This window comes from Podarcis filfolensis (assembly GCF_964270895.1).
Source record: "Podarcis filfolensis genome assembly, chromosome: 14".
NCBI classification, from domain to species: Eukaryota; Metazoa; Chordata; class Lepidosauria; order Squamata; family Lacertidae; genus Podarcis; species Podarcis filfolensis.
In genome coordinates this window covers 11,004,759-11,027,472 of record NC_139616.1, presented here as the reverse complement: position 1 = coordinate 11,027,472, position 22,714 = coordinate 11,004,759, and the positions used below count along the sequence as shown (strand labels likewise).

General features: G+C 44.9%; 1 protein-coding gene across 1 annotated transcript in view; it reads left to right on the top strand.

Annotated features, from left to right (window-relative positions):
• Nucleotides 1–22,714, top strand: part of SCG3 (secretogranin III) — a 53,339-nt gene that overhangs the window by 17,941 nt on the left and 12,684 nt on the right. Inside the window, exons 8-10 of the mRNA XM_083586782.1 lie at nt 3,404–3,520; nt 18,371–18,448; nt 20,936–21,061. Coding sequence (XP_083442908.1) covers nt 3,404–3,520; nt 18,371–18,448; nt 20,936–21,061 — 321 coding nt within the window. The remainder of the gene's footprint in view (nt 1–3,403; nt 3,521–18,370; nt 18,449–20,935; nt 21,062–22,714) is intronic.

Here is a 22,714-nt window from a genome sequence, read left to right as displayed (position 1 = left end):
CCAGACAGCTTGTTTCTCATCAGCAATCTTGACCTCGCCGGTCACCAGCTGAGCCGACTGTTTTTGTTTGAAGAACTTCTTTTTCCGCTGCTGCTGCTGCTGCTGCTGCTGATCTCGTCTCTGCTCCTGCACCGGCAACTGAGACTTGACCAACTCAGGACATTGTCGTTTTAGATGCGCTGAAGACCCACATCGGAAACAACGCCTAACAGCAAACGCAGACTCCTCACCGGCACGCTGCTCTTGCTTCACCCCTGGCACGGCATGAGAACTCCTTCCAAACCGCCCGCCTGTAGAAGCCTCTGCAGCAAACGACCTTTCTTGCCTCTTCTGCCATTCTTCAATCAAACGCCCAGTAACGTAACTGATTGATAAATCACGCTCCTGTATGCCTTCTAGAGACAAAACTAAATTATCCCAGCTTTCCGGGAGAGAACTCAAAATAATAGCCACCTTCTCCTGCTGGTCTAACGCACAGTCTCTTTCCTGTAGCGCAGCAAACTTTAACTGTAAACTGTGTAGGTGTTCCTGCATTGTAACCCCAGGCTGTAACATTGCCTTGTACAATGCCTTGCGAATGAACAGCTTGGAAACCGCTGTCTCACGCACATGGAGTTCTTTAAGTGCTTGCCACACACCTCTAGCTGTCTTGATTCCCCTCACATACGGCAACTGGGAATCTTCCAGCCCCAAGACAATTGTGGCCCTTGCTCTTTGGTCTTTATCGAGGTCTTCATCATCAGGCTTCGCAGGAAACTTACTCACCACTTGCCAGAGACGATCCCTCTGCAGCACTGCCTGCATGCGTTCCGACCACAGCAAGTAATTGGAGTCATTCAGACGCTCAAAAGCCATCTGAACTGGTTGTGAGGCCATCTTGAGAGCGATGTCCCTGGAACCCGGAACCAGCTACTCACGACCACCGAGAGAGAAAACAGGAAACACAGCACCCAGCACTCACACGCTGCAGCTGTTGTCCTTGTGTCCACTGCGTCACCAGCTCACAACAGTCAGGAACCAGCCAATGTCCATCTGCTGCACCAACGGGAACAACAATTTCTGGAACTACTGGAACCAACACCATTGATGCTGACACCACCACAACTCAGGCTGGCAGCACAATGCCCATAACCTCATGGAACTTTGAAGTGTCAGGCATAGCTCTAATGGCTTTAGCCCAAACGTAGCAGAGTTTTCCTGCACAGCGAAGAAGCTAGTTGAGGTGGAAATGACTAGTCAGCTAGACTCAGAATAACTATTTACAGGATTTATTAAAAGGAAAAATAAAAACCAGCAGAGTTTCTGCATACAAAACAAAGCAAAATAAATCCTTTCTTTCTCTCTCTCTCTTAACCATACACAGCACTTCTACTCCTAACACACCCCTAACACACCAAACTGTGCTAGCAATCCCTAGATAACAGAGTTGAGTGCTGGTCGTTAACCAATCAGAGTAAGTAGTTTCTAGGTCAAGCTGACCTTGGCTTTCTGCCAAGAGTAAATTGACACGGCCTTGAGTTAATTGTGTGAAGCCAGAATCTGTAAGTTTCCCATGAGAACCAATTAACAGAAACTGAACAGTTATGGGGGTTAAAGAAGGAGGGGGAGAATGATGTACACCGCCTTGAGCTCCTCAGAGAAACTGGTGGGAGTTAGATGCAATGAATGAATGAATGATAGTGGGAAGGAAAGAAGAAAGGTAAAAAAGGAAAATGTGCATGCTATGTTACAGGTTTTATGACAAGCTACTGTTTGGCTCCCAGACCTCCTTTGTGATTTTAGTCCTTCTGATCTATAAAGAGCAACCCTATGGCTTATGTAAAGGTAAAGGGACCCCTGACAATTAGGTCCAGTTGTGGCCAACTCTGGGGTTGCGGCGCTCATCTCGCTTTATTGGCCAAGGGAGCCAGCGTACAGCTTCTGGGTCATTTGGCCAGCATGACTAAGCCGCTTCTGGCGAACCAGAGCAGCGCACAGAAATGCCATTTACCTTCCTGCCAGAGCGGTGCCTATTTATCTACTTGCACTTGATGTGCTTTCGAACTGCTAGGTTGGCAGGAGCAGGGACCAAGCAACGGGAGCTCACCCCATCGCAGGGATTTGAACCGCCGACCTTCTGATCAGCAAGTCCTAGGCTCTGTGGTTTAGCCCACAACGCCATTGCTTAGTCCCTTGCAACCCTATGGCTTACTCCATTGTAAATGGGTGGGAGGTTGCAGTCTTACAGTGCTGCAGATTGCACCTTAGAGATTGCTGGAAGAGAAAGAAAAATAGGCATAGAAAGACAATTCCCTGGATGCCAATATCCACGTTTTAGGCAAGTACTCTTTGGTGAGAGAACCCCAGCAGAGATTTGAAATCGCAAAATAAGCAGCAGAGTAAAGCATGGAAATACAGGTTGTTAGACCTTTAAAATATAGCCTTCCAAGTTCCTTCCAAAGTTTCCCACTTCCCCTAGCATAGAAAAAGGCAGTTTGGTAAGTTGGAAATGGTTTACTTACAAACCCTTCGAAGGTCAGATTCCTGTGCTTTTGCATACAGCGGTCATGAAACACGGGTTGGTTCCAAAGTGGTGAAAGTTCCTAAATTATTTGTAAGGATGGATAGTAGAAAGAATCCATGTGGTTGGAGTTTGGAGCAGCAGCAGAGTTCACAAACACAATTATTATATATTTTGTGTTTTTATCTTGTATTTTTATGCTGTGAACTGAGATCTATGAATGAAGGGTGGTATAGAAATTTAGTAAATAATAAAACAATACTAATATGGCATTAACCCCTTCATGCATTTTAGACTTGAGCATCTTGGTTATTATATGAGGCTGGTTAGCCTACAGAGATTACATTTACCTGAGAACAAGTTCCATTGAACTGATTGGGGCTTGTGTACACTCAGGTGTAAACCCCATTCTTTTGAATTGAACATACTCACAAGTGAGCATGTATTCAACCACAGCCTTAAAGACCTTCTGAGTGGGACCTAGATATCTTGGAATATTAGTCTTCTACTGGTGGGTTGGGGTCCGAAGTGGGTTGTATTCTGATCTGAAGTGGGCTGCAGCAACAGATTGAATACTGTTGTCTTTTGGAGAGGAAGATAGAGCGAAGGGAGGCCAGCGGTAAAGGGAGACAGACCTCCTTTGTAGAAGAGGGTATTCCTATTTCAGAAGGTGCATTTATTAAAGTGCCATCTGCAAAGGGAACCACAGACTAAAGGAAGAGGAAGATCTCCTCCCTGAAACCAGATTGCCCCCAAGAGAAAAGTGGGGAGGTGGGCATGCATGACGAAAAAATTAAGAGGATCTCATGTTGAAAGTTGAAGTTAAAGGGGGGGGCCCATCATGTCCCTAACTTTCCACATCCTGTGCACATGTTTACACCTGTGCTTTGCTCATCAACACAGAGAAAGAAGCCAAAGAAAAAGAAACGCTCATAACGATCATGAAGACTTTGATAGACTTTGTGAAGATGATGGTGAAATATGGAACAATCACACCAGAAGAAGGTGTTTCGTACCTAGGTAAGAACACATTCCTAACTCCTTGTAACAACGTCGCTCCCAGTGCCAGATCTGGTGGTTCCCTCATTGCGAGAAGTGAGGTTACAGGGAACCAGACAGAGGGCCTTCTCGGTGGTGGCGCCTGCCCTGTGGAACGCCCTCCCATCAGATGTCAAGGAAATAAGCAGCTATCCTATGTTTAAAAGACATCTGAAGGCAGCCCTGTTTAGGGAAGTTTTTAATATTTAATGCTGTATTGTTTTTAACACTTGATTGGGAGCTGCCCAGAGTAGCTGGGGAAACTCAGCCAGATGGGTGGGGTATAAATAATAAATTATTATTATTATTATTATTATTATTATTATTATTATTATTTAATGGGCGGGGCCCATTACTTACATCATAGGAGCCTATGCAACACAAAACACTGTTGTTTTTTATCTTATATTTTGGAAATGTACATCCAGGTTTTTTTCCTTTAATTTTTTTTGGGGGCCCCCAAGAGAGTGGGGCCCTAAGCTGTAGCTTGTTTAGCTTATACATTAATAAGCTACAGCTTAGGGCCCCACTCTCTTGGGGGCCCCCAAAAAAATTTAAAGGAAAAAAACCTGGATGTACATTTCCAAAATATAAGATAAAAAACAACAGTGTTTTGTGTTGCATAGGCTCCTATGATGTAAGTAATGGGCCCCGCCTGCTCCCTAAAATATCACTGGTTTGCTCATTTCTATATATAGGGTACCTGCATTCTGCATGTGCGAATGGCTTTAGATACCTATTAGGTCCATAAATTACCATATAGCATATATTCAACACAAAAAACAGTGACAATTTGTTGTTGACAAAAGGACAGCTGGACATATAAAGGGCCCCATTAACCTTCAGTAGCTTAGGGCCTCATCAAACCTAAATCCGGCCCTGGTTGCTCCCTTTGTGCCATGAATACTGGTGATTATACTATCATTTGCTCATCATCAGGGCTGGTCCCTGTAAAATCAGTGACCTTTTCATGGCAATTCATTGTAAGTAGTGTTGAGGTGCTGGGTTTCTCTGTTCTTGGTCATAGTGTGAAGCGATTTCAACCAGAATGAGACTGAACCTGAACAGATGTTCACCGTAAGCTGCTGTAAGGCTGTTCATTTCACTGGCCTTTTACTTAGGGATGGGAGGTATTTTATTTTGTTTGCATTTCAATGAGAAACTACCTAATTTGCACTGTTCGAACCTGTACATGAACAGAAACATATCAATCCTTCAAAATCCGCACTACTTCATATTTTGTGATGCAGTTCTTCATCCAGAAAATGTGTACCAAAAAATGCAGCCTATTGTATGCAAAAATGTGTGTTTGAGTCAAAACTGTATACTAAAATGTGTATATGAGAAGCTGATACCAAAATACTGACAAGTTTTGATGAGGATTTAAAAAAACTGAATTTATGACCAGAAAAAATGAGAAACGGAAAGAAACCGGAACTGACATATTCATTCATTTTTCTGATGCTCCATAACAACAGAGCATTTCCTGACTGCAAGGTTTCCAATAGGAAACCTATATTTCAGATCTTCTTTTCCTGCTATCACTCAATACATGTACAGTGGTACCTTGGGTTACAGACGCTTCAGGTTACAGACGCTTCAGGTTGCAGACTCCGCTAACCCAGAAATATTACCTCAGGTTAAGAGCTTTGCTTCAGGATGAGAACAGAAATTGCATGGCAGCGGCACAGCGAGAGGCTCCATTAGCTAAAGTGGTGCTTCAGGTTAAGAACAGTTTCGGGTTAAGAACGGACCTCCAGAATGAATTAAGTTCTTAACCCGAGATACCACTGTATAAAGTGAGCTACTGTCTCCAGTTCTTGGTGAATAGGACCTTGAAGTATTATGACATTTTCCTGTGATCAGTTTTAGTTCCCATTCAGTAGTAGCCCTTGAAGCCAGTGGTCATCGGAACTGCTTCTGATCGCTTGTGTTTTCCAAACCCAACAGTTTGCCCTTAATGGGATCTAGATGGATTTGGAAACAAAGTGTTGGCCAGGGCTGGAAGTACACACTAAAAAGCATTCTGTGAGGCAGCCTGGTGGAGAGGCAGTGCTGCATGGTGGGGAGGGGGTGGAATGAAATTCCTGCTGTCGCTGAATATACGGCAACATTTCCACACGCTTCAGTGGGTTTATTGGATTGCAACCCTTTTGGCAACTCAGAATGTTTGGGTGGGTAGCAACAGTGGCGAAGCTGCATGCTCCAGAACGGGGGGCGGAGAGCAGGCAGGGCTTGACTGGCGCACGTCCCAGGTGTGTGGCATGCTCCTGGGGGCGTGGCACATCTCCTGCGGGGGTGTGGCATGCGTCCCGGGGGCGTGGCGTGCATCCTGGAGGCGTGGTGCCCTGTTCTTCCGCCAGTGGGTGGAAAGTCACTTTGCAAGTACCCAGCAGATTCCAAACATCTGAACAGATACCCTGACGCATGATGCATCAGGGAGAAACAGTAGCATGACGTGATGTTAGATGGCTTCCTCCAAATGGTAAAAAAATTGCAAGGGTTTAGACTGCAGTCTCGTGGGAGTAAGTTTCCTTGAAATCAACAAGAGTTGATTCTGAGCAGACATGGATGGGATTCAGACTAAACCTCATCTTTTTGTACCATTCCGGTTCCCTGCCTTTTGTAGCCGTTCAGCTGCTATGACAGTGTATGTCACCTCTTTGGCTACAGTAAGATCCAACCGATCAGGGATCACACAGCCAGCATCATGCGGCCAATCAATTTGGCCATCATGAAGCCAAATCAGAGTGATGGCCATGTTTTGTGCTCTCGCTTGAAGTACACAAACATCTCTCCCAGTCTTTCGCAGGCCTCCTAAACTATCGATGAAAGGGGATGGTGTGCGTTTTGCAGGAGCAAAGTTTTCAGAATGCGCATGCACCATTTTGTCTCAGCCCCAGTTACTGTGAACTAGATGACTGGTGGTGGAATGTGTGAACCAAGTCCATTGAGAAGTACTATGTTGAAGGCTATGTGAGAGTTCTATCTGTTGCTTGACCTGCAGTATACCGTTCACATATACAAGTCATACCTAACTGTTACAGTAGTCGGGTGATTATCATGATTCCTTTTATAAATTGCATTCCACACAAGTTTCCCAAGGCAATGCACAAGAGAAAGGTTAAAAATAACACAAATAACAGCAAAGAAAACAGAACAACAGCAGAAAATACAATATAATATAGACACACATGGCAGAGAACACATCACCCAGCTGGGAAAGCTTGTTGGAATTTAAATGTCTTGACAAGAATGCTATTCCACAGTACAGGTGTATCTATGTCGAAAGCCCTGCACTGAGTGTGGAGTGGACTTCTGATATCTTAGGAACTTGCAAAAGTAACAAATTGGCAGCCAGTGCAAATCCCACAAGCGATGCTGGAAGTGGCGTAGCGTGGGGGGTGCAGGGGGGGCCGGCCGCACCAGGCGCAACATCTGGGGGTTAGGGTTAGGGGGCGCAAATCCACGGGTTGGGGGCGCAAATCCACGGGTTAGGGGGCGCAAATTACTTGCCTTGCCCCGGGTGCTGACAACCCACGCTACGCCACTGGATGCTGGTGGTAGTTTGTCCCAACCTACAACCAGCTACAAGCCTCCAGACCAGGGGTCAGCAACCTTTTTCAGCCTTGGGCCGGTCCACCATCCCTCAGACCATGTGGTGGGCTGGACTATATTTTGAAAAAATATATATGAACGAATTCCTATGCCCCACAAATAACCCAGAGATGCATTTTAAATAAAAGCACACATTCTACTCATGTAAAAACATGCTGATTCCCGGACTGTCCACGGGCCGGATTGAGAAGGTGATTGGGCCGGATCCGGCCCATGGGCCTTAGGTTGCCTACCTCTGCTCCAGACCAACCTCAAGGGTAGCCCCACAAAGAGCACATTGCAGTAATCAAACCCCTGAGGCTACCAGCGCATGGAGAAGTGTGGTCAGCTATCTCCATCCAGGAATGGACGTAGCTGCCTTAGCAACCGGAACTGGTAAAAGGCTCTCTTAGCACCAAGGACACCTGTGCCTCCAGGAGCATCCCCAAACCACGCATGATGAACATGCATGTGTGAGCCAGCCCCAAGAAAAACCTAGCCACAGCTGTGGCTCCGCTCCGCTCTGCTAGTTTGTGATGCTCAGGGCACTGTTGTTTGCTATCGAAGCAGTCAACTGTGGTGGAAGGAAAACACTCTCTCAAACGCTTCAAGTTGTTTCACCGCTGGGCTATATTTAGCAGCACAGTTGAAAAGTGACTCTATTTTTTACCTTCAAAACGCTGATCTGATATTCTTCTCAAGAGGCTTAAGAAACCATGAGAATATGAGCTTGGTATAGCGGGGGGGGGGGGGGAGCAAAGTGCTTTGTTGCCAGAGCTGCTGTGATTTGTGAAAAGGTCTGATGTGTGCGTTTCCTTGGGAGCATGGACTGCAGGGCAGAGAACTGTTGCTGTGGGGGTAAAGGGAAGCCCCACACAATACCTAGAGAATAATGTTGAAGAAGCACTGGCTTGAAAAGTAAACCACAAAAAGTGGATTATTTGCCAAAATCCATATTGGAGCAGGATTAACAGCCAGGGGAATCACTCGTATCTGCATTTTTCGATACTGGAAAATACCCCAGAGGGTGATGCAACTCTGAAATCACTTCCCTTTTCTGCTGTACTAAGGTGGCTGTAGGGATGTGGGTGGCGCTGTGGGTTAAACCACAGAGCCTAGGACTTGCTGATCAGAAGAACGGTGGTTCGAATCCCCGTGACGGGGTGAGCTCCCGTTGCTAGGTCCCTGCTCCTGCCAACCTAGCAGTTCGAAAGCACGTCCAAGTGCAAGTAGATAAATAGGTACCGCTCCAGCGGGAAGGTAAACGGCGTTTCCGTGCGCTGCTCTGGTTTGCCAGAAGCAGCTTAGTCATGCTGGCCACATGACCCGGAAGCTGTATGCCAGCTCCCTCGGCCAATAAAGTGAGATGAGCGCCGCAACCCCGGAGTCGGCCACGACTGGACCTAATGGTCAGGGGTCCCTTTACCTTTAAGGTGGCTGTAGTGGGCCATTTTCCCCAGTTGGAGGTTGAGAGAACTAGGCCAGGAGTCCTGAAAAGTGAGAAATCTGTCGGGAAAGGCAATGACCTCAGTGCTGGGAATCACTTGGGATAAGCAGTGATGGAGGTCACTAGAGGTGGCAGCTGCTTATGGCTCCACCAAAGATCAGGATTAGGAAACAATGACTGAGAGCGGCTTTCCAGGGCTTCAGGAAGACGTCTCTCCTAGTCCTAACTGAAGATGCCAGGAATCAAACTTAGGACCTTCTTCATGCAAAGCAGATGCTCTACCACTAAGCTACAGTCCTTTCCTTATTTCTATTATTATTATTAAAATTTGTACACCGCCTTCTTCCATAAATCCCAGGGCAGTTCACAACACAAAATACATAATAAAAATAAGAACAACTGCAAACCAATAATCCCCCCTCCCACAACATATTTAAAAGGGCATCAGATGTCAATAAGCCAAGGACCTGGTGGAAGAATGTTTTGCATGCATAATGAAGGTCATTCATGATACATTCCAGCTATTCACACGAGGCCAATAAACAGTAGGCAAGGCTATTGACATCAAGCCACGTTCCAATCATGGAACCAGACCCAGTAAGTCTGTAAGGTTAGATCTGGGTATTTCCAAAGCAAACTAGATTCTCGGGGCTTAGAATTATTGGGGGCACTAGAGGTTGACAGGATGCCCCATTCGGTTAAGGGTCAGCCTGCTGAGAATCAGTACCTTCATCTTGGTTCTCTGTTGACAGACGGACAGACATGTCAGAGACAATGCAATCTATTTCTTACTTTGTCAAGCTCTTCTCTTTCAGGGGCAACTTTGTAATCAGCATGGATCTTTGCTGCTGCCTCCTGCAAGGGGTTCAGAGTATCACCCATCACTTTTTATTGACTAGGGACAAGGACAAATCAACATAGGTACCACCCCTTTTACCTCTTATGAGATTATATGTAGGGAATCTGCAGTAAACAACAACCATAGCTCAGCAGCAACCAGCAATATCTATGAAGTTAAACAAGACTATCTGGTTTTAGAACAGGCGCATTAAAACACCCCCTCTCCACTTTTAGGCTGAAGCTACGAAGCTGAATTATGCATTAAAGGCAATAAATCATTTAGTAGAGGTTATCACATGCTTCTCGAGCTCCTTGCTTGACAATCTGCAGAGACAGTTGCGTTGAAAAGCACATCTCGGTAGCAGCTGGTCTGGGATTTGAAGGCCCAGCATTATGTCATCCTTGCAAGATCTCTCTCCAGGGAGAACAGTCTTGAAGCATCATTCGGGGGATGAATTAGGTCTCACTGGGAGCCGTACAGGATTTAGCCTCCAAATCCAAGGCTCACTGAAAGGATACTGAGGCTATAGTATATGCAGTTGTATTCTTCTGAATCTGAAACCTATGCTGACCTTTTAGTTCCAGAATCACATTCTGTCCCCCTGAGCCATGTTCTCTTAAATGCTAGTATCCATGTGCAAAAGCAGGCACATCAATATCAAATAGGCCTAGGATTAGAATAAGAATGTTGTATAGTAATATGGATTTAAGCCAATAAGAAAAGAGATGAAGATAATTAATTGACGGAGTTAATTGTATTAGAAGGAGGATCTTGGAGAACTGTTACAAAGGTGTCACAATGAAATTCAGTTAGGGGAAGATTTGAGGAAGTCAGATAACAATGAAAGTTAATTTGGGTTTTAGAAGTAATAAGTGTTTTTATTTTGATTTGATTTTTCTTTTAGTATTGTAATGTATTTGTAGTTTTGTGTCTTTTATAGGCTATATTTGTTATAAATGTGGAAAATCAATAAAAAAATAATGGGGGGAAACAAAAGCAGGCACATCAGCCTTGTGTGTGCACAAATTTATAAGGTGTCATGGCTGCCCATCACAGTCTGTGCTTTCTGTAAGGTTCTGTTTCTCTGTTGCCCAATCCGTCAGTAGCCTTCCAAGTGAGAATCCAGTTTCATTCAACGGGTGTCTACTAACTTATTTAGTGACAAGGAGAAAGTCAAGCCAACCATGTTTCTGGGGTTGCTGGTATTTTTTAAGAATACCAGTGCAGGCAGCAAACTAGGTGTGGATAAAAACAGAGGCGTGGGTTAAGGCCACGTGCTATGTATTGGGAAGTCTCCACAATCCAGATCAGAACCTGTGTTGTGAGTACGTTGTGCGCTTTGGGCCACGGTCTCTCAGTTTCAGCCCCCCCAACTGACCCCCCTCACACAGCAGTTGTAGGGATGTTGCATTCATGAAATGCTTTGAGCGTGTGTAGGGAAGGGTTGTTTATTAAGGGTAAATTTTACTATGATGTTTACTATTAAGCTTCCTCACAGCAATGACTGGCGATGGCACTGCATGCTGCACACCCTCTTTGCTTCTGTAGCAGATGATGATTCTGAGGATAGAGCATTCACTATGCATGGTAGATCACTCCCAGGCCCTATACCCAATGGCTCCTGTTTTGAACCTTAGAGACGCTTCATTGTTGAAGCCACATTCCCTTATAGGAGGTATGATAGCCATCTTCAAGAATCTAAAGGGCTGTCACTTGGAGGATGGAGGATGAAGTGTCAGGAGCTCAAGTAGGACCCTGGTAGAGACACATGCCCGACTGGCATGTTCCCTCCCACCTGGTCAATCGTTCGGGAGCTTCAAAAGCTTTCTTCAGCCCAAACATCACAGCAACCGATGCCAACAGACATCAGCACACTTAGGGATCCGCAGAGTCTTTGCAGCTCGCGTGACAGACCTCAGCAACTCAGCATTTTGGCTAATCTACTTTATTTACATATAAACATACATGGAGTACTGCAACATGGCTCCCTCTCTCTCACGCATCAAACAGCAAAGAGAACAAAAGACAATAGTCCCACTTCACGGAACACAGTAAAACAAACATCCGGTTTCCGTCACTTCCCACTCTGTGGAGTCAAAACATACACCGTCATGTGATAGACAAAAATCCCATGACTGCAATCATGGAGTAGGAATTCTAAAAGGAAGTACCATTAAAGATAAAATAACCAAGCATGTAGAAGAACAAGCCTTGCTGAAGCAGAGCCAGCATGGCTTCCGCAAGGACAAGTCTCGTCTCATGAACCTTTCAGAGTCGAGACAGCATAAAGAGCAGCATAAAGAGCGAGGTGATCTGGTCGACATAATGTAGTGTTTTCTACGAGGAAAGGGTGCGGCATTTGAGACTTCATAGCGTAGAGAAAAAGCAAGTAATAAGTGGAATGGTCTCCCTCTAGAGGTGGTAACCCTCTAGGAGGTTTTTAAGCAGAGATTGGGTGGCCATCTGTCATGGATGCTTTAGCTGAGTTTCCTGCACTGCTGGGGGTTGGACTAGAGGACCCTTGGGGTCCAATCCAACTCTACAATTCTATGACTCTACCATGTCTCCATCTACATCCCAACTCCCCCTACTTCGCTGAGCCACTGGCTGTTGCACTGCCTTCCTTAGTCACCAGAATCACACCTTCCTCCTTCACCCATGACTCAGCAATCCCATTCCCTGGCCATCTTGCAACTGAGAAGAGAATTGTTTTGAGTAGTTGTGGATATGTCCAGATGTCACCGTATGCCTCTCCTCCCCCCATGTTTTCCTCTACTTTGCCAAGATGGGCAAGCCCCACCTTCTGCAGAGGAGTCAAGGATGTATAGCATATGGCGAGGCATTGAGCTGTTCTCTCCTAAAAGCGTGAATTCATGTGAGCAAGAATTTCTGTATTCGCTGACTTTATCACTGAGAAGATCAGTGGTCCTAAGCGATTACCGGCTGTCACATGTGCTTCCAGCTAAGGATGTGGGGGATTCTCTTTTGTTTGCACTGGAAGGCAAACGTAGCAAATTTTATTAAGCAAGACATAAACCGAAATATAGCCATAATTTGAAATTCTCAGAGTTCTCTGAATTTTGTAATGCATTGTCCAAAAATGTGTTTACTGGGGTAAAGTGCGCGTATAAATACATATACAGTCATACCTCAGCTCCCGAACTCCTTGAGAGTCAAATATTTAGGCTGCTAAACAATCGAAAACCGGAAGTGAATGTTCTGGTTTTTTAACATTCTTTTGGAAGCCAAATGTCCGACAGGACTTCCGTGGCTTCCGATTGGCTGCAGGAGCTTCCTGCAGCCAATCAGAAGCCGCCTTTTGGAAGTCAAACGTTTTGGAAGTCAAACGGACTTCTGGAACAGATTCTGTTCGACTTCCAAGGTATTACTGAAAAGGGGAAATTGCTTTGCAAAAAGTGTGTAACTTAAGGGAAATTGCATATAAATAGGTTATTATTTATTTCTGTACGTGAAGCCATTACAAAGCAACGTACATAAAAACAAAGTAAAATACATTATACTGTTGGGGGGGGGGAATATTAAAACTATTTTTGGCATTCTGCCCGCAAAAAATATTTGCTCCACTGAAGAATATAACTTAGCATTCCCACAGACATTTCTCCTTAAAATTGCTGCTCTAAACACAATATATAAGCCAATCCCATATAGACTGTGCTATGATGATAATGATGAAGATCTTTGTCACAAATTTTTAAATATTTGTGTTTTAGTGCAAAAACATTTCCATAGGGGGAGTGGGTGGGAAATGTCAGGTCTTTTCTCCAAAGAATGACTGAATGCCACAGATGCTTTGATGCGTATTGCTTCCAAGATATACTGACAAGTGAACAAGTGTGCGCTGACAAAGTGCCTCTCAGGCATATGTTGATTTTGCAAAGAATATCTGCCTTTTCGGGAAATGCAAGGAGAGCTCTGGAAATGTATGGAGAGGAGCAATGGCAGTGTAAAGCAAATGATTTACCTGAAATTCCTCCCCTTTCCCTATGGACCCTGTCAGATGTTAAGATCAGCAAGGAGGCCCTCTTAGCCGGGGGTCAGCAACCTTTTTCTGCCGTGGGACAGTCCACCGTCCCTCAGACCATGTGGGGGGGCTGGGCTATATTGGGGGGGGGGAATGAACGAATTCCTTTGCCCCACAAATAACTCAGAGATGCATTTTAAATAAAAGGACACATTCTACTCATGTAAAAACATGCTCATTCCTGGACCATCCGCCAGCCAGATTGAGAAGGCGACTGGGCTGCATCAGCCCCATGGGCCTTAGTTTGCTCACCTCTGCTCTTGGCAGTTCCACCACCCTCAGATGTTTGGGGTGTGTGACCCAGAAGAAGGAATTCTCTGGCAACCCCTAAGTTGTGGACTTCCCTTCCCACAGAAGTGTGTTTGGCACCTTCATTGTCATTCTTTGGTGATCCTTCGTAGCCAAGTAAGATTGTCTTCCATGAACACGGTTTTAATAGTGAGTCCGTAAGTGACTGCGGAGGTCAATTCTGGAGCCATGCGCCCTTCCACAGTGGGGACATAGGTTTCCAGGTGGGAGTTGATCATGGTGAGGGTTTGCCAAGCGTGCCTTCCTCTTAGCACGTTTATCCCTTTCGTCCTGAGTTCGAGCGTCTTCAAAGCCCATGACACCTTTGGTAAATGCTGTTTTCCAATTTGGAGCACTCGCAGGCCAGTGTTTCCCAGCTGTAGGTGTTTATACTACATTTTTTTAGATTTGCCTTGAGAGAGTCTTTGAACCTCTTTTGTTGACCACCAGCATTACGCTTTCCATTTTTAAGTTTGGAATAGAGTAGTTGCTTTGGAAGACGATCATCAGGCATCCGCACAACATGACCAGTCCAACGCAGTTGATGTTGAAGAATCATTGCTTTGACACTGGTGATCTTTGCTTCTTCTAGTACACTGACATTAGTTTGCCTGTCTTCCCAAGTGATGCGTAAAAATTTTCAGACTTCCCTTCCCACAGTGGTGTGTTTGGCACCTTCATTGTACAGCTTTCCCTTTATACCAAGGATAAACCTCTTCACCTTGGTCTTTGACACTTGAGATACATATATTTTAGGACCTACCGTAGTGGTGATTGTAAACTATTTTCAATTCTGTATTTTGTATTGCTGTACCCTGTCCTCAGATTGTGGGGAAAGACAGGTAATAAGTACAACAACAACAACAACAACTTAATTAATAACTCATCATTATGTCAGATGATAGCAGGTGGGTGCAACTCATCCCTTGTCAAAGTTGGCCCATGGGGTGCAAGATAGACAAAGATCTGACCCACAGGGTCAAAAATGTTCCTTACCCTGATTAATTTTCTCATATCAAAGACTTCCATTCTTCTCTTTCCATGGTTCATTTTGTATATCATAAATCCCTGCATATTTTACAAAAACTAAACCATTCAGTATTCCATTATTGCATCCATCAAAACTTACTTACACTGCTGAATTTATCTTAACGCTGCCAATGTTTTCAGGTGTACACAATTCCCCCCCCCCATATATTCAATAAACATTTTCCAATCTTCTCTAAACATATGTTCCTCTTGTTCTCTTATTCTATATGTTAAGTCTGCAAGCTGCGCATAGTCTGTCAGTTCAAGTTGCCATTCTTCTTTAGTTGGGAGTTTTCCATTTTTGGGCTAACAAAACATTGGATTCACTGGCGATCACTAGAAATCTGCAGAGCTGTCTCCAAGACAAACCAGGCTGTTTTATTTAAGTTGGAAGCTTTTTAAAAAGCGGTTCAGCTGCGGCAACGTTTTCCTTTCATTAACCCTATTAGAAATAGGTGTCCAGATGGGTGAAAGGTTGTCGCCTTGATGAGCTCAACTCCTTCCTCTGGTTTTTTTAAGGGTTGCCAAGGCAACCGGCCTAGCAATGACATCAGATCTCATTAAAGGCCCAAGTAGGACACCGAGTTGCTAAGCTACTGGCCTTGCTTATGACATTTCTCAGAATGACTCACCCCATTAGGATAACTCAAAGCAAATATTGTGCACACATATTCAGACCACAGCTGGTGGGCACTTAGAGTCTCGGCTGGAAACAGGGCTGGCTGGCGTTGCTTCCCTTTCCATTCTCATTTGTTTGAGGTAGCAAGTCTTGCTTGACATCATTTAGTGCTTGAAAATCTTGTTCTGTATTTTGTTTGTGGGGAAACAGTTTTAGGGAAGTGACGCTGTGATCCTGCCAGGGACAAAACCTAAATGGCCTCAACAGAAATTGCTTCTCAGCAGATAAAGTTGGGGTTGCACTATAGTGAGAGAGAATGTGGCAACACCTTGCAAAAACTATTATTTTATGGCCTTGTAAGGGACATGGGTGGTGCTGTGGGTTAAACCATAGAGCCTAGGACTTGCCGATCAGAAGGCTGGCAGTTTGAATCCCTGTGATGGGGTGAGCTCCCATTGCTCGGTCCCTGCTCCTGCCAACCTAGTTCGAAAGCACACCAGTGCAAGTAGATAAATAGGTACCGTTCCGGCGGGAAGGTAAACGGCGTTTCCGTGTGCTGCTCTGGTTCGCCAGAAGCGGCTTAGTCATGCTGGCCACATGACCCGGAAGCTGTAAGCCGGCTCCCTCGGCCAATAAAGCGAGATGAGCGCCACAACCCCAAAATCGGTCATGACTGGACCTAATGGTCAGGGGTCCCTTTACCTTTTTAGAAGCTTCTTTGGTTTCTAGTCCTTGTGGATACAGAATTTGAAAATGTGACAATAAGGGGTCGTGTAATTCGACCTTCTCTCAGTTTCTTGGTTTTACAATCTTCAGATCAGTTTCCACCTTTCCACATCTGTTTGCAATTAAAAACAACAACTCATCATGAAAATCAATCAGTGTAAATGTCGCCTGGTATCTATACATTTTTGTATGCAATTCTGCCTAATATCCACAGCTTTGCAAATCAACTTTCCCAAATATAATACATATTCTGTGTTGTTTTCAGTAACACATCCACGTATATCCACATTTTCCCTTTTTATATGCATTCTATTACACATAAAGTGCCTGGAGAAGTGATTGCAAAATTTGCAGAATTGCAGATTTCAAAGGCTAGCTGTATTTTCTTTCATGTATTGTTTTGTATTGTTTCAGAAAGTGCGGAGTATGTCGGTTTCTAACCTGCTATGTAATTTTTTCCCTATAAACTGACTCTTTTTTTTTTCACAATTGAAGGCAACATTTTTAGAATTAGAATATTGTTAGCATGTCTGAAGGCCATGGTTTGCTGTCCCCCATATCATGTTGTGCTCATTGTGCAGAGGTAAAAGATCTCTCTTGTTCTCATTGGCAGGGTGGCGTACAAAGGGAGCACAATAGTTAGTGAGTGCAGAGGATGCTATAATAGAACAAGGCTGAGGAATTTTTTGCTTCAGTGGGCCAAATCCTTATCGGGATTGACCTTGCAAGGCAAATTTGACAGGTGAGCGGGGTCACGCACCTGTCAATTACTTGACATCGCAATGACATCAGGTGATTTGATGCTTTGAAGCCCTAAGCTGGGACTTCAAGGCACCTTCAGGCAACAAGGCATTGCTAAAATGGTAGGGGGGACCTTTGTTTTAGCAGGCGTTTTGATGCAAATCTGTTTGTGATCAGGAAAGGGGTTGTGTTGAATCTGCTGAACTGAGCATGTTTTAACCCCTCTCTCATCAACTGATTAAAAGGTAAAGGGACCCCTGACCATTAGGTCCAGTCGTAACCGACTCTGGGGTTGTGGCGCTCATCTCGCTTTATTGGCTGAGGGAGCCGGCGTACAGCTTCTGGGTCATGTGGCCAGCATGACTAAGCTGCTTTTGGTGAACCAGAGCAGTGCACAGAAACGCCGTTTACCTTCCCACCAGAGTGGTACCTATTTATCTCCTTGCACTTGACGTGCTTTCGAACTGCTAGGTTGGCAGGAGCAGGGACCGAGCAACGGGAGCTCACCCCGTCACGGGGATTCAAACCTCCAACCTTCTGATCGGCAAGTCCTAGGCTCTGTGGTTTAACCCACAGCGCCACCTGCGTCCCTCATCAACTGATTAGCAAGGGGTTAAATCCTGGGGAGCTGGCTGCACATGTCAGTTCTTCGCGGGGGTGTGCAGTCAGCACAGAATTGAACACAAACTCGTCCATCAGCTGACATCACCCACTCTTCGAAATGATGTCACTTGATTGACAGGTGGGTGTGGTTTTGGAAAAATTGCCTCATAGGCCTCTGACAGGCCCAGAGTCTGAAGGTTCCCCACAGTCATAGAAGTCCCCATTCCCCATGCACCCCTTCTGAAATCGTTTTCATTTTTCCTCTGGCTGTAGGCATAACTGCAGGCCATTGCTGCTGCTACATTTTCCTGCTTCCTCAGTTAAAATGGAAGAATATTAAACTGGCCTTTTGTTGAATGCAGCAGGCATGTCTATGAATAGATTTTATTTTTGGTTCTTGGTATGTTATAAGAAGCATTATTATTATTATTTATTTTCAAACATACAAAGAAATATAGCTAACAAATACATACATTGATAACTTCTCTAAAAGTCAAATAATATAAAAGTTAGAAACCATACATCTCAACGTCTTTAAATAGAAAGATAAGGGGGGGGAGCAAATAATAGAAAAGACAAGACAAAAACAATAACAATAACAAAATAATTCAATATGTATCTTCTGTTAGATACTATTCAACGTGATTCAGTCCTAGAGTAGCATTTTTTGTATGTAATACCTTTCCATATGGATTGAATCTCCTTATGTATTTTAATTGTTGTGGACTTCCATCTACTTATTTTCATCCTATGTGCTCAATAGCTTTTTAAACATCTGAAAACCTGTATTTTCCTCAATGCAAGGGAATAATTCATTACTTTGCAAACCCATCAAATCAAGCCTCATATAAGCCCGTTCTACTGCACAGGGATGAATATCTTCTGCTTCTACTTTCTAGAAAACCTGGATGCAATGATAGCTCTACAGACAAGAAAGAAACTCGAAAAGCCCAGCACCAAAAACAAGCTGGCATCAGGTATTCATTTATTCTGATATTGCGTCGCTTTTATAGCTTTGTTCCCAGTAGATATAATCAACTGCTTATTGCACTGCTGTCCAATCGATTTCAATAATAAAAGCCTTCTGTCGTGAAAATCCTCTATTCCCTGGTGTAATTTGATTCCCATAATTTTCCAATTGCTTTAGTCTGGCTTCTTTGGCTTGGTTTTCTACCTGAGAGCTATCGCTCCCCAAAGCGCATAGCTGAGTAACAGAACACATGATCTGCTTGCAGAAGGTTCAGTGGCAGATCCTCGGGCAAAATGTTCCCAGTGGATCTTGGACACATTCACACCAAACATTTAATGCAGTTTTTTTTTTGTCACTTTTAACAGCCATGTCTCCCCATCAAAGAATCCTAGGAACTGTAGTTTGATCAGGGTGCTGAGAATTGTTAGGAAACCCCACTTGCAGTTGTATGATCCCCAGCACCATTGACAACTACAGTTCCCAGGATTATTTATGGGGGGGAGTAATGCCTATTTAGGAACACGGGTGGCGCTGTGGGTTAAACCACAGAGCTTAGGACTTGCCAATCAGAGGGTCAGTGGTTCGAATCCCCGTGATGGGGTGAGCTCCCGTTGCTCGGTCCCTGCTCCTGCCAACCTAGCAGTTCGAAAGCACGTCAAAGTGCAAGTAGATAAATAGGTACCACTCCGGCGGGAAGGGAAACGGCGTTTCCGTGCGCTGCTCTGGTTCGCCAGAAGTGGCTTAGTCATGGTGGCCACATGACCCGGAAGCTGTACGCCGGCTCCCTCGGCCTAGAGAGTGAGATGAGCGCCGCAACCCCAGAGTTGGCCACGACTGGACCTAACGGTCAGGGGTCCCCTTTACCTTTACCTTTTTAATGCCTATTTAAGAGGTGTAAGAGCTCATTTCTGTGAATGGCCCCACCTTCTCATAGCTCACAATCCACAGTTGGCCTAACAGAGCAGGCAAGATGAGATGGGGCTGCTGGTCACCCTCTTTGTTCCTGCCAGTACCCACTTGCATAGTTGAAGATCCAGCCATAATCAGCAAGACAGGAGCAGCAGGGCCAGGATACTCCAGGAGTTGGCAGAGGGTCTTCTGCTGGAGCACGGCCTTGGCAGGTGTCCATAGGTGCCAGCCCGTTACTCCTGCCCCAAGGAGGTCCCAGGTTCCATCTCCAGTGAGCAGGATCTCAGGTGGAATTGTTGGCTAAGCATCAGTCTGAGATGGTGGAGAGCTACCGTCTCTCTTTTTTTAAAATAATAATAATAATAATTTTTATTAAATTTTCCATTTTAACAATCCAATCAAATCACATTAAGTATTCCAAATTATACAAATAGATATCATATAGTCCAAATATTCTGCCAAATTATAAATTTTTGTTGGGGCTTCCCATGCTTCAAGTTCAGTGGGGTTCCAATCATCTTATGTTTCTACTGCCTTGAGTTTCCAATAGTTCCTTCTTCAAATCTTCCTGTTGTTATCCTTTTCTTTCGTGGCCTCTGAGTTGTTTCCACAGGTGAGTTGAAATAAACAATAATGTGCTTCTGTGTGAAATTTGTATGACTCTCCTTTTTTTGCAGCTGGTAAGTCTGTTGTTTGCATAATGTCCTCACACGCTGGTGTTTATGCCGAATCAGTCCAAAAGTCCTTCTCTGGTGGCAGACGCCATCTTCACTCAGTTCCGATGAAATAAAATCTAGGCGTTTGCTCATTAATTTTCTCAGACAGGTTGCATCAAACATTAGTCTTTCTAGGGGAGATTTGCCAAATCGGACAGATATAACAAATTAAGAGCTCACCTGGTGGAGAGCTACTGTCTCTCAAGAGTGTGGCCAGTGTTATTCTACCTGCCTTATAGTGGCTATAAACATTTTACTAGGGTAGAGACTTCAGTGCCATTGGAGGACACAGGTATGCATCAAATTTGCACCTGCAAATCTATAGGTAGAGGTGCACATTTAGACATAATTCCTGCAAATTTATAGGTAAAGACGCACATTTAGACATAATTTATGTAGTTTAAATAGAAACACAATCTGCCTCGCCAAAGTGAGGGAACCCAACCAGGTGGCTGCCATGCCTACTAAGACTGGGGACTACTCAGTGTTGATGGGCAATTTCAGCCCCCACTCTCCATTCTGTAGTTTCTTTACCTTTAAGCAAGACTTGGATGAAAAAGCCCTTTAAAGAGAGGAGTGCCCTCTGTAAAGTAGGGCTGTGCACACAAGATAAAGTTAAAGCACCTTCAAAATGCATGGCTTCCCCCAAAGAACCTGGGAACTCTAGCCATGTGCTTTGACTACATTCTAAATGCACGGTGTGTACACAGCCCTAATGTACTCCTGGCAGAAAGAAGTCAGCCAAACGGCGCTTCCAATTCCACTCGGTGCGTAAGGGTGAGCTGGTGCGCTTTCAGGAAATGATGCGGTTGAGATGATACAGGGAAACCTTCTGCTTTAAAACCCACCCCCCACCCCACCCCCCGCAGACAAGAGCACTGAAGAGGCCGACAGCACAAAAGCCGCAGCAGCGAAGATGGAAAAAGAATACGAAACGCTGAAGGATTCAACAAAAGCCGAAGAACAAAACACAGGAAACGACGAGGAGCCCAAAGGTAAGGAGAGGTTCCTGTCCTTGCTGCTGCCATTGTCAAATCCAGCCCCCAGGTTTTTTCCGGCATGTGTCTTCAGAACCTTATGTAATGAAATTATTGTTGTGGCTGGTTGCCAAAGACCGTACATTAAAAAAGCCCTGAATCCTCGTCTCTTAACAGTGGCCAAAGAGATGCCTCTGGGAAGTCTAGAAGCAGAGCCTCAAGGCGCATCTCTACTAGTATAGAATCATAAAAGAATATAATTGTAGAATTGGAAGGGATCCCCCAGAGGCCATCTAGTCTAACCCGCTGCAATGCAGGAGTCACAGCTAAAGAATCCCTGACAGATGGCCATCCAAACTCTGAGAACCTCCAGCGAAGGAGAGTTCACCAGCTTCTGAGGAAGTCCATTCTACTGTCGAACAACTCTTGCCATCAGGGAAAGTTCTTGCTAATGTTTAGTCAGAATCTCCATCGGTTTGGGCCCTACCTTCTGGACCAGCAGAAAAAAAGCTGGCTCCATCATCCGTGTCACAGCCCTTCAGATATTTGAAGATGTCGATCATATCACCTCTGAGTCATCTCTTCTCCAGGCTTAGACATCCTCAACACCCTCAAGTGTGCCTCATAAGGCTTGCTTTCCAGACCATTTATCAGCTTGGTCACCCTCCTCTGCTTGTCAATATCCTTCTTAAATTGTGGCCCCCAGAACTGGACATGGTACTTGAGGGTGGGGTCTGACCAAGGAAGAATAGAGTGGATGCGGGTGGTGCTGTGGATTAAACCACAGAGCCTAGGATTTGCTGATCTGAAGGTTGGCGGTTCGAATCCCCGCAACGGGGTGAGCTCCCGTTGCTCAGTCCCAGCTCCTGCCAACCTAGCAGTTCAAAAGCACATCAAAGTGCAAGTAGATAAATAGGTACCGCTCCAGCGGGAAGGTAAACGGTGTTTCCGTGCGTTGCTCTGGTTCGCCAGAAGTGGCTTAGTCATCCTGGCCACATGACCCGGAAGCTGTACGCCGGCTCCCTTGGCCAATAAAGCGAGATGAGCGCCGCAACCCCAGAGTCGGTCACGACTGGACCTAATGGTCAAGGGTCCCTTTACCTTTTTTATTACTTCCCTTGATCTGTACAAGATACTTCTGTTGATGCATCCTATAATTGCATGAGCCTTTTTTGGCTGCTGCAGCACACCGTTGACTCATGTTAAGCTTGTGGTCCAGTTGTGCACTTTGATCCTCCTCTGAATCTGAGCTCAAAGTCTTCCATGTCAGGGTGGGACTTTGCCTGGAGAACAGCAGTATCGACTGGTTCCGACCCCTTGCCTGTGGTTTCCATTTCTCAGGTCTGACTGGGCAGCTGTCAGTGCCCAAGCAATGACATGAGGCTGTTGCAATGAGTAAATGGCCTCACATATAGTACTGTGCTGAGTTCCTTGGAGAGCAGGTCACAAACGTGAACAATAAATCAGCTGTAAAATTATCACATCAAATGATTGATTAATGCTTTTAGCCCTGAACAGAAGGAAACAGGAAAGCAATGTTGAGCCTCTGGTCTAAGCAACACAGTATAACTGGGGTTGATATACTGAATTTGGAGCAATTAGCGTCCTTTATTTTTTCTTTCAGGCTCCGAATGCTACTTTTGCGACCTAAATTCGATACATTCAGTGCAC